The 15,351-nt window shown below is 48.8% G+C and overlaps 1 protein-coding gene across 2 annotated transcripts; it reads right to left on the bottom strand.

Annotated features, from left to right (window-relative positions):
• Positions 1 to 518: 518 nt before the first annotated feature.
• Positions 519 to 6,441, bottom strand: Pars2 (prolyl-tRNA synthetase 2, mitochondrial). Of its 2 annotated transcripts, none has more exons than XM_041651743.1 (2): positions 6,389 to 6,441; positions 519 to 3,983 (listed from the first exon to the last, which is right to left on the bottom strand). In XM_041651743.1, the coding sequence occupies exon 2, from the start codon at positions 3,968 to 3,970 to the stop codon at positions 2,543 to 2,545; it is 1,428 nt and encodes a 475-aa protein (XP_041507677.1). In that variant the 5' UTR covers positions 3,971 to 3,983; positions 6,389 to 6,441; the 3' UTR covers positions 519 to 2,542. The 2 variants fall into 2 exon arrangements, with proteins under 2 accessions (XP_041507677.1, XP_041507678.1); XM_041651744.1 differs by lacking the exon at positions 6,389 to 6,441 and adding an exon at positions 6,063 to 6,079.
• Between the last annotated feature and the right edge of the window lie 8,910 nt (positions 6,442 to 15,351).

Raw genomic sequence — 15,351 nt, forward strand, 5'->3', positions numbered from 1 at the left:
TGCCTGGTTTATGCAGTGCTGGGGATCAATCCCAGGACTCCATGCCTGATAGCAAGTACTCTGCCAACTGCGCTGCATCTCAGCCCGTGTGCATGAATTTTAATTTCTCACAAGGTTAATGAGATAGCACAGATTCAGGTTTGCTTATTAGAACCACTTTTTGGGCAGAAGTCAAATAATGTGGTAAGAAAGGCACAGTTTGGGGCTGGCATCTTGATCCCAGGTGTGATCCTCAGTACCCACGCATCCTTATGATAGCTGATTAAACGGAGCCCCAGGCTCCTCATCTGTAAAGATCTTAAGGTCTAGAAGCAGCACATGAAGATGCTCACAGTAGAGGCTCAAGGCAGGTCCTCAGCAAACAAAACCATCAAAAGTAGAGGGCTGGGGGGCTGAAGAAATGGTTCAGCAGTTAAGGGCACTAGCTGTTCTTCCAGAGGTCCTGAATTCAATTCCCAGCAACCACATGGTGGCTCATAGCCATCTGTAATGGGATTTGATTCCCTCTTCTGGTGTGCGTGAAGACAGAGCACTCATACACACACACACACACAAAAAAAAAAAAAGTATTAAAAAAAAACAACAAACAAAACCCAAAACCAGAGGCTGGCATCAGCCTGATGCCCCACTGAAATCAAAGAAATAACTGATAACAACACGGGTTCAGAGGCAGACGATCTCACTCCAGGAGCTCTTGATGAGTCTAACTGCAACCAGAGTCCTAAGCCATGGCCCCACTGGAACCAGAAGCTCTGTAAGGGACCCCATTGTGCAGTAAACTAAGAGCCTCTGCCAGGCAACCGGACCTATGCTTGCTCTCAGAACCCTGAGTATTATAAAGGCAAGATTACATCTCATGTCACTTGATCAAAATACCCCAGAGAGACAACCCAAAGAGAGACTATTGGGTTCAGTTCATTCACATGGACCCATGCGCTTGGACGTAACAGCATGTGGCCGGAGGTGGCTGTCCACTTGACGGCTGGCCAGAAGCACTAAGGGGATTGCGGATGCTTGGCTTACTTTCTTTTTTCCCATCTCTGTCCAGCTGCTGCTGTCCTGCAATAACTCCACCCTCAAGCACATTGTCAAGTTCCCCAGGGCAATCTATCTGCCAAGCCCTAATAGCTCCCAGGACCTGCTTTGGAGCCCAGACACCTTTCTGTAATCTACCTTCCTTGGCAAGTTGGTTGGATTTAGAATCACCTAGATTTGTGAGGCTCACCTCTGTATGTGTCTGGGAGAGCCTTTCCAGAGTGTTAGCCAAGGTGGGGAAGACCCTCCTTGAATATGGCACAATTCCATGGACTAGTGAGCTGCACACGTGGAGATCATGGGGACGCTGGGATGGAAAGCCCGGCTGTGTTCCTCAGCTGGATGCTGGAGCAGTGAGTGGAGGTGGCCCTGCTGTGAAATGCTGCCCCTACTCCCATTTTCCCACAGAATCTAGCCAGCTCTCAACCAGTCTCTCCTGTTATGACTCTGGAATTCAACTCAGAACCCAGGACAAGGTCATGGTGGTGGGAGGATGGGTCCTATTGCTCCTGAAGTCTGGGAGAAACAGTTTAAAGCACATTTTCCCAACCCCCTGCCACCCTCCCCACCCCAGCAAGTGCGGGGGGCATGCTATTGTATGTACTGCTGAAACAGATGCTATTTTTTAATTTATTATGTGTACAACATTCTGCTTCCATGTATGTCTGCATACCAGAAGAGGGCATCAGATCTCATTACAGATGGCTGTGAGTCACCTGGTGGTTGCTGGGAATTGAACTTAAGACCTCTGGAAGAGCAGCCAGTGCTCTTAACCTCTGAGCCATCTCTCCAGCCCCCAACATGCTATTTTTGTTTCAAATTAACACACAAAAAAAGCTCATCCCAAAGCCTGACTTTATTCAATCAGCAGAACATGATCTCAGTGCTGAAGTGAACTCAGTAATGTCAAGTCTCTGGAGCTAGTGTGGGGCCATCAGGCAGTTAGGACAATCTAAGCTTCATAAGGACCAGATCCACATGTCTAGTGGAGTCACTCAGTGAGAGCTCTGTGGTCCTTACAGACCTAACTCCATCTCCCGTGCTCAAATGGGAACCCCAGGCCCCAGCAGGGAGCAGGCAAGTCAAATTACCAGTGAGTTAGCAGCAAGTGCCTGACTCTCTGGAGCTCTTGGTTCCTCAGAGGAGAAAGGCCCTGCTTTGTGGATTGAATGAAGTGCAAGGCATGTGTCAGACTGTGGGATGAGGTTGGGGAAGCGTGGTCCCCAGCTTCCAGTCATTCTGGTCTTACACCCAGAAATCAGCTTTTCAAGGGAGTGACGTAGGTCTCCTTTGCACCTGTGTAATGGAAGTGTCTACGTGCAAAATGAATGGCACATGGTAGATGGCCAGTCCAGGGGATCAGTCAGTGATTAAATACGAACCATCCTAAGGAATGAGTGCAGGGTTCCCTAGCATGGCCTCCCTTCCACGAGAAGCCAGAGAAGTGGAAGGAACTACAGTCGTACAGTGGACACCAAGCCCAGGGACAGAAAGTGTGGTTAGACACTTAGACAACACAAACACCAGCCAGCAGTTCCAGGACTCCCTCTTTGGTGAGAAAGACCACCTCACCAGTGTTCTGGCACCAAACCTCAAAGTGGGCGGGGTCCTCCAGGGCCCTCTTGCCAGCAATGACCACATAGGGGTAGCCAAGCTTGTTGGCGTCTTTCAGTCGATTTCCGATAGTCAGGTGGGTCCTGTCATCCAGCAGGACCTCCCCTCGGAGCTGTGCCACCGCTTCAATGATGTCATCATGTAAGCGCTCCACCATCTCGGTGGCTGCTGCCTCCTTACTGCCCTTCTTAGGGGGGATGAGGCAGACTTGGTACGGAGCCAGGAGACCGGGCCAGCGGATGCAGTCTTCTGTAGAGAGGACTTCGATGGCAGCAGCCAAGATCCGAGTGACCCCCAAGCCATAGCACCCCATCTCTGCCAGCGAAGGGTCCCCGTGGGCATTGGTAAACTGGGCACTGAAAATGGAGGAGTACTTGGTACCGAGGTAGAATGTGTGCCCCACCTCAATGCCTTTGGTTTCTGTCAGTGGACCCTGGCAGTCAGGGCAGACTTTTTGCGACAAGTCTAATATCTCTGTGTTGGCTGAGAAGTGGCAGCTGGGACAGACCACAAGCCGGTCCTCTCCAATGTCCACTGGCAGCTGGAATTCGTGGGACAATGTGCCCCCAATGCTGCCCACAGCTGCCCTGGCTTTCGTCCATTGTAACCCCAGCCTATCAAACAGTCTGCAATAAGCATCGCACACCAAGCCATAGGTCTCCTGGGCGGCCTCAGAGGAGGAGTCAAAGGAGTACATGTCCTTCATATAGAACTCCCGGCCACGGAGAAGACCAAAACGGGGCCTCGGCTCATCCCGAAACTTCCTGGTAACCTGGTACAACAGTAAGGGAAGCTGCTTGTAGGACAGTTTCTTCTGGGAAGCGACCAGGGCTGTAACCGCTTCCTCATGAGTTGGTCCCAAGCAGTACTCTTTGCCATGCCTGTCTCTCAGTCTCAGCAGCTCCCTGCCCATCAGGTCCCAGCGGCTCGTGGCTCGCCACAGCTCAGCGGGGCTGAGGCTCGGCATGTTGATCTTCTGCCCCCCAATGGCCTGCATCTCCTGGTCTATTACCCTGACGAGCTTCTCCATGGCACGAACCGTGTAGGGCATGAGGTGGTAACAGCCGGGGCTTGCTGGGAGGATCAGGCCCACTTGCAGCATCAGCCGCTGGCTCTTACAGGTCAGATCGCTAGCTCTGCCCTCCAGAGGAAGCACCTGGTCTTCCCGGAGGTTCTGAGGCTGGAACATGCGGGATAAAACCAAGCGCTGCCGCCTCCCCGGTGCACAATGGTAGCATCTGTGGGTAACGTACCTGGAGAGGTGGCGGCTGCAGAGAGCCAAGGCAGACAGTGCTCTGCATCTTTTCAGCAGCCCTTCCATGACACGCTGGTACCTGGAGAAAAACGAGTCGTGTGGATGACTGTTAACTGGGTTCTCAGCATGGGCTCCAACTAACGCCTGAGACAGAAGCTCATCTCGGGGGCCGTGGGTCCTTCCATTTCCAATAGCCCAGCAGACCAAAGCACCACTTCTCTTCAAACAAAGTTCAGCCAGGTTTAGGCACACACCTTCAATCTCAAACCTCGGGAGGCGAAGACAGAGGCCAGCCTGGTTTACAGAGTGAGTTCGAGGACAGTCAGGGCTATGTAGAAAGGACTTTTATTGAAGAACAATAAAAGAAATTCCTATTATTCTGATTATGAAGATGTAACAATCTACCGTGGAGACAGCATCCAGCGGTACATGCACAGGCTGTGGAGAAGGCAGCCTGGTTTCTCGGCCAACTTCCCACTAGAACTTCCTGTATGCAGCCTCGCACATCTGTCTCTACTCATGTGTACTAAAGTTCATCATGACATGGTATAACCACCAGATTTCCTTTGTATGTTCACTGTGGGCACTTTGTAAAGATGGGGGGAATTTTTATTCTTCCAACAGTTTATGTGCTCGGTGGATGTTTACTATTGCTACTATTTTAGGAAACTGGGGAAGAACCTGTAGTTATATATTCTTTTACTCTATCCCCATGTTGGAATGCCAAAATGTTCCTTTTTTTTTAACTCCTTTGGCTTTTGGGGGGGAGGACGCCACCCAGCTCCCAGATAAATCACACACGGAGGGTTATTCTTAATTATGAGTGCCTGCTCTTAGCTTGGCTTGTTTCTAGCCAGCTTTTCTTAACCTGTCTACCTTTTGCCTCTGGGCTTTTTCCTTTTCTTACTTGTGTATATCTTACTTTCACTCTTACTCCGTGACGGGTTGTTTACCTGGGTGACTGGCCCCTGCTGTCCTCCAATCCTTGTTCTCTTGCTCCTCTACGCTTCCCAGATTTTTCCTACTTATCCGCCCTGTCTGCCAGCCCCGCCTATCCTTGCTCCTGCCTTATTGGCCATTCAGCTCTTTATTAGACCATCAGGTGTTTTAGACAGGCAAAGAATCACAGCCTCACAGAGTTAAACAAATGCAGCATAAAGAAAAGCAACACACCTTAAAATAATCTTCTACAACAGAACCTGGAACAAACCCACTGTAATCCCACAGCCAACAGCTGAGGGCAGCTTTGCCATTCCTTGTCTTTATTCCCAACCTCCGCTTTTATGTCAGTATTGCCAGGCACTGTGGCACATCCAGTAATACCAGGACTGGGGAACCAGAGGTGGGATTACCACAAGTTCAAGGCCAGCCAAGTTTGCACATCAGCGTTCCAGGCCACCCGAGGATATATAATGAAACTCTGGCTCAAACAAAAAAGTCATTCTTGTTTTAAATGCCCTTCTCACTGCACATTCCCAGTCAATTTGCATCTTTACTCATTGTGCAATCTGCTGAACTTTAGACCTGTATACCCTCCTCTTCCTTGGAGAACACAGCACACAGCTATTTAGAACTTGATGACCCAGAGTCTCTCAACAACGGTGCCCCTGTAGATCTGAGTATCACCCTGCAAGGCACCAGAAGCACCCTCCAGCCAAATCAGAAACCTGCCCTCATCTATTCGCTCCTTATTACCAAAGCTCTCCACCTGACCAGCCTGCACCTCCGTCCCAGCTACAACCATCTTTCATTCGGCCTGTTAAAACAGCCCGCTTCCAACTTTTCAAAACGCAGGCAGCAGTCGGGAGAGTTGTCTGCTGCCTAGGGAGTGCACGCAGATCCCACCTGTGAGATGTCCCTATCCTCTCCCTGTTCCAGGGACACACGACACGACTCAACAGTCAGGAAAGCTATACACAGAGCGCTTCCAAGTGCCAGGTACACAGGAAGTGCCATAAAGGTTTGGCTATTATGATGCCCAATTCAGAGGCTCTGAGATGGGGGAGTCTTATCTGTGTAAGGCGACAGCAAAGGGCACAGGGCATTCTGAAAGGCAGAAACTCGTCTCCAATTCCCACCAAGTTGCCACCACTGACACTGGCATTTCAGAACCCGGCTCTAAACTGGTTCGCCCTTCATGAGAGGTGACCCTACCCACCTTCCTCTCTCTTGAATCAAAACACTAAGGCGTCCGAACCACTAGGTCATCCCCGAGGCTGCTCTAGGAACTCTGACTCTCAAGGGCCACGCGAGGCTGACCAGGGCGGAAGTGCTGCCCTCAAATACAGCTGGGCGGGGGTGCAGGGACCAAGGACTCCTCTATCCAACTGTCCGTGGTTGTGACTCTACCAAACTCCAGGACAGGACGCAGGCGGGAAAGCAGACACCACATCCTGGGTGTGTGCGCCCAGAAACCGTCCCTAGATTCGCTTGGGCCCTCCCTGCGTCCCCTCAAACCAGCCATGCTCCCCAGCAGCACTCTACCTGCACCGCCCGCTCGTCCGCCACGCGAAGCCAGTGCGCCTGCGCCGGCTCGCTCTGAGTCCCACCCCCACGCTTCTCGCCAATCGGAAAGCCACACTCTCGGGAGGGGGTGGGAAGCTCTGGCTCCACCCTACTGGAGAAGGACGCGAAAGAATTTCCGGAAACTAAGCCAAAGAGCCTCGCTCTCCCGCCAAGATCGTAGATTGGCCTGGGTCGCTGCACGATGATCACAGTTCCGGAAGTGCCCTCTAGGCATTAGCAAGGTGCGACTCTATGATCAAATCCTACTGTTAAGGATTTGAGTCTATTTTTACCACCCACTGCCAGGACCTGTTGACTCTTAGGATAACGGTGTGCTGCTAAGTAACCTTGACTTTGGCTGCACACAGGAAGCTACGTTTCAGCTTTACCCCATGATTAAAAAAGCTTAAATTTAAATGAGCTTAGGATCGTAAACCAATTGGACAAATTATTACAATGTCCAGGGAAGTCTTTTAAAACTTTTTATGAGGCAGAAATGGGGTTTAACAAAGACATTTTAATATAGACTTAAGCACCAGGCTTGAGAGAATAGCTCAGAAACTGGAGAACATGGGCGTGGGCTTCTCAAAGAGGAGCCTCCCTGAGTCTTGAAGGTGCGAATTAAAACTTCCATTTACTGTGCTGGTTAAGACCGATTGCTGCTCTTCAGGGAGAAAGAGTTGGGTTCTCAACATTCACTTCGGGTAGCTCACAATTACTGTAACTCCAGCTCCGGGGAAATTCATGACCGCCCTCTGAGGATACCCACTCATATCATATGTGTACATACATATATGCATAAGTAAAAATGAGTCTTTTCCCCCATACATAATATATACATATTTACACAAGTGTGTTGTGTGGCATAAGCGAATGTTTGCTTGTTTGCGTGTGTACAAGTATGAGCTCGTATGTGGAGGTCCAAGGCTGACAGAGGTGTCTTTCTTCCATCTTATAGATGGAGGCCCGGAGGCCCTGAGCTCTCCTCTTCATGGAGGCGCACTTTTGCATGGCAAGCTCTTTACCTGGAGAGCCGCCTCCCTAGCCCTCACAAAGTATTTTCTGAATAGCTACATCGTACAAGCCCCTGCTGGAGGTGTAGTGAAGAACAGAATGAAGAAAACAGTGCCTAGCTTGTTCTGGAAGAGACAACCTGTAAGCCAGCACAGCGAAACTTTAGTGGGTACCTGTCTCGGTTGGCTTTCTGCTGCTGTGAGAAAGACCACAAGCACAGGCAACTTGGGGAGGAAAGGGTTTGTTTTAGCCTACAGATTACAGTCCACCATGGGGGATGGAGGTCAAGGCAGGAACTCAAGACAGATACCTGGAGACAAGAGCTGAAGCAAACACCATGGAGGAATACTGCTTACTGGCTTGTTCCTCATGGCTTGTTCCGCCTGCCTTCTTAGACAATGCCGGACAGCCTGTGCAGTGGTGGTACCAGCCACAAAGGGCTGGGCCCTCCTATGTCAATCATTCTCTAAGACGTCTCCCCACGGACTTGTCTACAGGCAAACCTGATGGGGGTGTTTTCTCAACTGAGGTCCCCTCTTCCCAGAAGGCTCTAGCTCTCTCATGTTGACAAACAAACTAGAAAGTGCTGCAGGGAAGCAGGGCATAAAGAACTCAGAAACTAAGGCAAAACAGGATTTTGATAAAATTATTTTTTAAATCAAAATTAACAAAAAAAACTCATAGAAACTAAGTTGTTAGCTAGCTCTAGGGTATTTTAAATGTTCCGAAGACAAGTTAGCTTAAAAAGCACAGAGCGGGGAGCTGGATGGTCCTGATGTAAACAGATCGCCCATAGGAAGCCTCAGCACGAAGGCAGCAGTCAACAAAGAGCTGAAGGAGGGGAGGGTCCAGAGCCTTGTAGCTGTCTGGGGAGAATGTTGCAGACACAGAACACAATGAAAATGTCCTGAGCAGCAGCTGTGTTTATTTCAGTTCCCTCGTTCAACAACGACACTTTATGGACGGCCTCAAGTGTACTGGGCCCACCGCAAGACACTGATGACTCCCATAATGGTCCAGACAGCTCTCAGTGCCCCTGGAGCTTCAATGACAATGCCTGCCTCACTGGAGCACAGGGAAGGGAAGCTTACTGAGGAAATTACCTTTCAGCTTACCTTAGAGATGAAAGTGTCTGCCAGGCAGGGGAGCCAGTACAGTCAGAGGCATGAAGCGGAATGTGATGACGTCATACAAGAGGGATAGGCCAGCGCTGGGACTGCATCTTTGTTTCTCAGGGCTCCTGATGTGCCAGAATTGTTAAGGGTCAGAACCTAGGTCCCGAAAACCCCGTGAGCCAGATTTGGCCACCTGTCCTCAACAAGCTGAGACTAGGAGTTAAACCGACTCCCTGGTGGACAGATAGACAGGGAGAGAAGCCATGGCTAGGTAATAAAGGTGGTGAATTTCCAAGATGGCCAACTTTTTTCTCACCCTCCTGATCTGAGACAAAAACCCATCAGCTTAAAGCAAAGAAAAGCTTTGTAGGCTTCTGTTTCCCACCAGCAGGCCCCGTGGTGACGGACTGGCTGGACAAGCCACACCACAGTTCTGGGCCAATCAACCACCCTTGCTTTCTTCAGACTGACTAATCCTAAATAGCACAAGACCCTTCAGAGGCATTAACACCCCCAGCCCTAGAGGGAAGACTGGATTTTCCGGCTGAGTGTCCCCTCTGCTTTGCAAAGGGTCTTTTTCTCTGTGTCTGCTGTGTGTGTGTGTGTGTGTGTGTGTGTGTGTGTGTGTGTGTTTCCTCGCTCCCAGGGAATGCCTTTCTCCAGCTGCTGATTCTGTCTGAGGTGTCTGAGCTTTCTCTGCTGCCACCTGTGGTGCTTCAGACTGCCCCTGCCTTTTAACTCTTTAACTGGCAGAGAAGAGACACCCAGTCAGGACCACTAGACTGTCTCAAAGCCATCGCTGTCACTATTTCTAGACTGTCCTGAAAGGTGGCCTGACAAATTGCAGTCCTCTTCTGGGAGATCAGTTTCTTTCTGGGTGACTGTCTTAGGGTTTTTATTGCTGTGAGAGACACCATGACCACAACAACTCTTATAAATGAACCATTTAACTGAGGTGACTTGCTATGGTTTCAGAAGTTCAGTCCATTATCATCACGGGGGGGGGGGGGGGGAGAGGGAGCATGGCAGTGTGCGGGCAGACGTGGTGCTAGAGCTGAGAGTCCTACATCTTGACTAAGAGGCAACAGGAAGTCGACTATCACTGAGTGAAGCTTGAGAAAAAGAGACCTCAAAGCCCGCCCCCACAGTGATGCACTTCCTCCAACAAGGCCACACCTCCTAATAGTGCCTCTCCCTTTGGGGGCCATTTTCTTTCAAAACCACTACATTGGCTCAGACTTTAGTCGTTACCTTCCCCTTAGTGTGAGATTTCCAGAGGAATTCCCATTTCTTGTGGCACATTGTTTCCATAGCCACAAGGAGGGGCACAGTGTCTCTTTAAGAATGTCTTTATTCCTCCCAGGCATGCAGGCTCCAGTGACTTAACACCCTGGCCAGAGCAGTGCAGGAATCCCCATGTACATGGTTACTGAAGTGGGACAAGCCCAGGCATTGATATCTTTTTTTTTGTTGTTTTTTGTTTTGTTTTGTTTTTTGAGGCAGGGTTTCTATGTGGTTTTGGAGCCTGTCCTGGAACTAACTCTTGTAGACCAGGCTGGTCTCGAACTCACAGAGATCCGCCTGCCTCTGCCTCCCAAGTGCTGGGATTAAAGGCGTGCGCCACCACCGCCTGGGCAGGCATTGATATCTTAAAGTCTCCCCTAGAACGACTGCGTTAGATGCGCTGGCCTGCAAGAAAGATACTGAACTACCTGGTGGGGGATAGTAGATATATGGTCCCTCATACCCTTCCATTGAGGAAGACATGGCTTGGCTTGAACCCATGAGAGCACATGACCATAGTGTCCACCAACCTGCTGAGAGGACCAGGCTGAGCTGGTGGTCCTGAGTTCTTCTGTCTCTAAAAGCCATGCTGAGTCCCCGTGGCCCAGCTCTATGGGAGGGGTTTTCCTCGGGCACTGGTGTCTCTCAGGTTTTGCTGGAGCAATATTCCTCCTACTGGGAGGGAAGTCATGCTCGGAATTTCTTGGGATCCATGTGTCCACAGTGACCTTTTATTCTCCCTCTGCCCACACACATAGTTATAGCCCCTCCGATCTGGGGAATCTAGGCAGTGCCCTTTATACCCTGAGGTGTTAATTATTTCTCAATTAGCAGTTCCCAGGCTCCAGAACACAGTGGTATGAAGAGGCCTAATGACCTATAGTGTTTATATACCCCCACATCTCCAGAGCACTTAACCACAGGAACTAATTAAAACTCACGACCCCCTTGGGAAGCAGACCAGTATGCTGTAGTGATCTGTACACTACACAGGAGCTTCTGCGGTCTAGAGTGGGGGCCTGGCTGGACAGTCACAGAGTCCAGGGTGGCAGAGACCCAGTGTCTGACCCTGTCATGCTAGCAGATTCTTGGGAGATATTTCTATCAATCAATTTATTGGATGCTTTGGTTTATAGTCACATTCCTAGTTTAGCCCCACAAATTAGAAATGCCCATTTCTTTTTCTGGTTATCGAAAAGAAAGGGAAAGAAATGGACAGCTGCCTTGCTGTCCCACTACCCTGGGACACTTCATGCCCCAGTGGCTTTTCCTGGCCACACTTACATCCTCTTGAAGGTGCCTAATCTTGCCCTTTCCCGTATCCTCGGCATTTTGAAGAACCACAGTTTTGCTTGGTTTGTGGCTTAATATATCAATAAATAGAGGAAGAGACAGCTTGTCTACCCCTCAGATGACAAACTCCTCTGACGCAAGACATCCCTGCATCCAGAGCCTATGACCACAAACCAAGAGGGACTCTAAGTGTGGGTAGAACATGCAGGATGAAGTTCACAAAGGACTCCCTAGCTACAGGAGCTATGGGCTTCATGGAAGAGTGTCTTTCAAGAGGAGGGCACAGTACCTTGTAGTGTTCTCAGACGTGACATCTGAGCAACAGACAAAACTTTAAACTGGAAGTCTTGTGAGAGTAGGTAGCAGAAAGATACTCAGGTGGGTCTTGTGTATTATTATTTGTGTAATTAGGCAATGACTTGTTATTAAATGTGATTGTATATGGGAAGTTGTTGAAGGGCACCTGTACCCGGTGTTAAATGGAATCGTACTTATAGCTAATACTCCAGTATGGCTCTGCACCTGTTGTTTTCCTGACAGCTCCATGCCCTGCCCTCAGGACTCACTCCTCCACTTCCTCAGACCTTCACCCATTCTCAGCCAGGAAACCCTCTTCCCCTCTGCAGTGCACCCCTACTCACGGCATCCCCTGCATGCTTCATACCTTTGCTTCAGTCTCCTCTCTAATACTCATCACTATTTAACACAGTAAAGGCTTTTCTAATGTGGGGCTCACTTGGGTTTCATCCTTCCCCACCTCCGTCACCTTAGAATGCAATGATATACTAATGCCTATCCCGGGGGCACCAAACTTTCTTCTTCAAGAGTTAAACAGTACACTAGGTACTTCAGGCTTTGCAGGCCATATGGTCTTTTTCATAGCTACTCAATTAGGTCATTATCTAGGAAAAGTAACCAGAGGAGAATGTAAATAAATAAACATGGCTGTGTTTCAATAAATATTTAAAAAAAAAAAAACCTGGTGGTAGACCAAATTCACCCATAGTTTACCCACTGCCTGGACTAGATCATTGCCTGGCACATTATGAATTTTGATAAAACTTTGCTGAATTAATTGGTGAATAAAAGAATGAATGAACACGAGGCGAGTGCTACAGTGTCTCACACATCTGGTATGCAATAAACACGGCAGCACCCCTTCCTTCCTATTTGCACTTAGGAAATTTAATAAGATCTTGATGTATAGAGGAGTGTAAGGACAGCACTGTGGGAGGACTGAGAGAGTGGGTCCTTCCTGAGAAGAGAGAGCATTTGTATAGGCACCCGCATGAGGGTTCCCCAGAGAGACAGGAATTATAGGGCATGCGTGCGTGCATGTGTGTGTCTGTATGTGTGTGCACGCATGTGCAATGAGTACAGTTGGCTCCAATAATTATAGAAGCCTGTAAGCTCAAAAAATCTGTGAGTTGAGCCAGCTAGAATAGCTGCTGTTGTAGTTGTAGTCCAAAGGCCTTAAAAAAGTTACTTATTTATTATTATTATTATTATTATTATTATGGTGCCCAGAAGAAGGCACCAGATCTCATTATAGATGGTTGTGAGTCACTATGTGGTTGCTGGGAATTGAACTCAGGACCTCTGGAACAGCAATCAGTGCTCTTTAGCTCCGAGCCATCTCTCCAGCCCCCAAAGGGTCTTCTTGCTGAAGGGAAGTTAGTCCTTGTTACTGAGTGAACAAGGCTACACACATTAGGGACAGTGATCCACTTTACTCAGAGCTCTCGGGGGTAAATACTAGTCTCATCCAAAAACAATCTCACAGAAATGTCTAGAATAGCATTCGACCAAATATCTGTGCTCTCTGGCTTTCTAAGTCCGTGTGTGCTAGTATCACAAGATACTTGAGACTGGGTAATTTCTAATTGTGCTTTTTAAAGATTTTTTTCTTTTCTTTCTCAAGACAGAGTTTTTCTGTGTATCCCTGGCTGTCCTGGAACTCACTCTGTAGACCAGGCTGGCCTCGAACTCAGATATCTGCCTGCCTCTGCCTCCCAAGTGCTGGGATTAAAGGCGTGCGCCACCACACTGTCCGGCTCTTAAAATTTATTTTTTAAAGTGTATTTTATTTTTGACTATGCACATGTGTGTCTGTGCAAAGGTCTTTGACCATAAGGGTCAAAGGCATCAGATCCCCTTGGATGTGAAGTTAGAGGCAGTTCTAAGTTGCCCGATGTGGGTACTGGGAACCAAATTCATGCCCTTTGAAAGATCAGTAAGTAACCTTAGCTGCTAGTCGTCTCTCCAGCTGGGAAATTTCTAAAGAAAAAAAAAAGTCAGAGATGTGTGCCTTGCATTCTAGGAGCTAGGAAGTCCAATGTTAAAGTGCTGGAATTTGATGTTTGGGGAAGTATATTTGCTATTTTTCTCATTTTTGTGATCAAATGCCTGTCAGAGACAATTTAAACAGGGCATACGTTAGTAAATCCTGCAGAGCCAGCTTGAGTATCCCCTAGGTGCCCTGCAAACGTCCCCTCCTATCACCCTCTGCCACCTTCTTTTGGTTCACAAATTTTTTTAATTTATTTATTATGTATACAGTGTTCTGTCTGCATGTATGCCTGCAGGTCAGAAGAGGGCACCAGATCTTATTACAGATGGTTTTGGGCCACCATGTGGTTTCTGGGAATTGAACTCAGGACCTTTGGAAGAGCAGGCAGTGCTCTTAACCACTGAGTCATCTATCCAGCCCTACAGCTTTTTGTTTGTTTGTTTTGTTTTCAAAGTTTAGTTCTTCAGAGTAGGGGAAGGCAAAATGGGGTGGCTCAGTCTGTGGGAGCACACGGTGTCAGCATCTTCCTTTGGCAGATAGGCAGACACCGACCAAATGGGAATAACTCTCAAAGGACTCCAGGCCCTGTCTCCCACCTAAAGGTTCCCTCAAAACAGCACCACAGGCTGGGGACCCAGCATTAAAATAAGATGAGCCTGAGAAGGGGGTCTTGGGTCAGGGCCCAGAAGTATCCACCTTAATCTTTGTGGATAGTCTGTGAATGCTCCCGAAACCAGACTTTCTGCAAGGAAAGTGACAAGCAGCACTCTCTAAATACAGCAAGCACTCCCCTTCCTCCTCAGCAGAGGCAGAGAAGTGTGGTAGCTGGGGGTGTTAGTGGGGGTAGTTGTCAGGGGGTGGGGGTAGGGTTGAGGGTAGATTTAGAACAGGTGTGAAGCCTGATGTGAGCAGCTGGTTGTGGCAAAGCTGAGAGAGGAGGGTGACAGTGACTCTGGCCCCAAGAACATTGGGGCGGGGGCGGGGAAGGGGGAGGGCAGGGGGGCGGGGCTCTGGCTGCGGAGCTTCAGTCCGCAGTGCTGGAATCTGTTTCCATCTGCTCATTTTACTGTTAGGCTGTAAAGTGCTAAATGTCATTATCCTCCCCTTCCCTAAACAAGAAAAAAGTCAACAGCCCGAGAAGGAGACATTTCACTTCGTTTGGCATCCAGCCACCATCATCCGTGTAGGGTGCTCCCTTGGAGAGGGGGCTGTTTAAGGAGAGAGAGAAACCCTGCACTAAGCAGCTTTTAGCCTCTCACACCTATGCACCTTCGCTGTGAGCGCCCAGGTCAGAGCATAGCACAGCCTGGCTGGCAACACTGCACAACAGCACCATGCTAGGAAGAGGATGCTGAGCAGAGGAAAGAGTCTATTCAAGGTCACATCACTTATTAGGGTCTATGCTCTATGGCCCCAGGAAATGAACTTGAATTGGGGGGAAAAGTTTTAGAAAAGGTATCAACTCTATAAAAGGACAGACCTGTTGAAAATGAACTGATTTGTTTTCTGTGGCTTTCTTGCCATCTTTATCTTTTCCTTTCCTTTTAAAAATGTCTTCTTTTAGGGGCTGGAGAGATGGCTCAGTGGTTAAGAGCATTGCCTGCTCTTCCAAAGGTCCTGAGTTCAATTCCCGGCAACCACATGGTGGCTCACAACCATCTGTAATGGGGTCTGGTGCCCTCTTCTGACCTACAGGCATACACACAGACAGAATATTGTATACATATTAAATAAATAAATAAAATGTCTTCTTTTATTTGTTTAGTTTTCCAGACAGGCTTTCACTCTGCAGATCTGGAACTCACTGTGTAGCCCAGGCTGGTCTTGATACCAAGCCCAAGGAGTGCTGGGATTACAGGTGTGAGCCATTATACCTGACTATCAATTAATTCCTTTGTGATGTAGCAATCTGCCTGTCTGCTGTATGCAACGGTTTGTAGACACTC

This window comes from Microtus oregoni, unplaced genomic scaffold (genome assembly GCF_018167655.1).
Source record: "Microtus oregoni isolate MIOR12 unplaced genomic scaffold, Mior012 000005F_ref0000423, whole genome shotgun sequence".
In the NCBI taxonomy this organism is placed as follows: Eukaryota; Metazoa; Chordata; class Mammalia; order Rodentia; family Cricetidae; genus Microtus; species Microtus oregoni.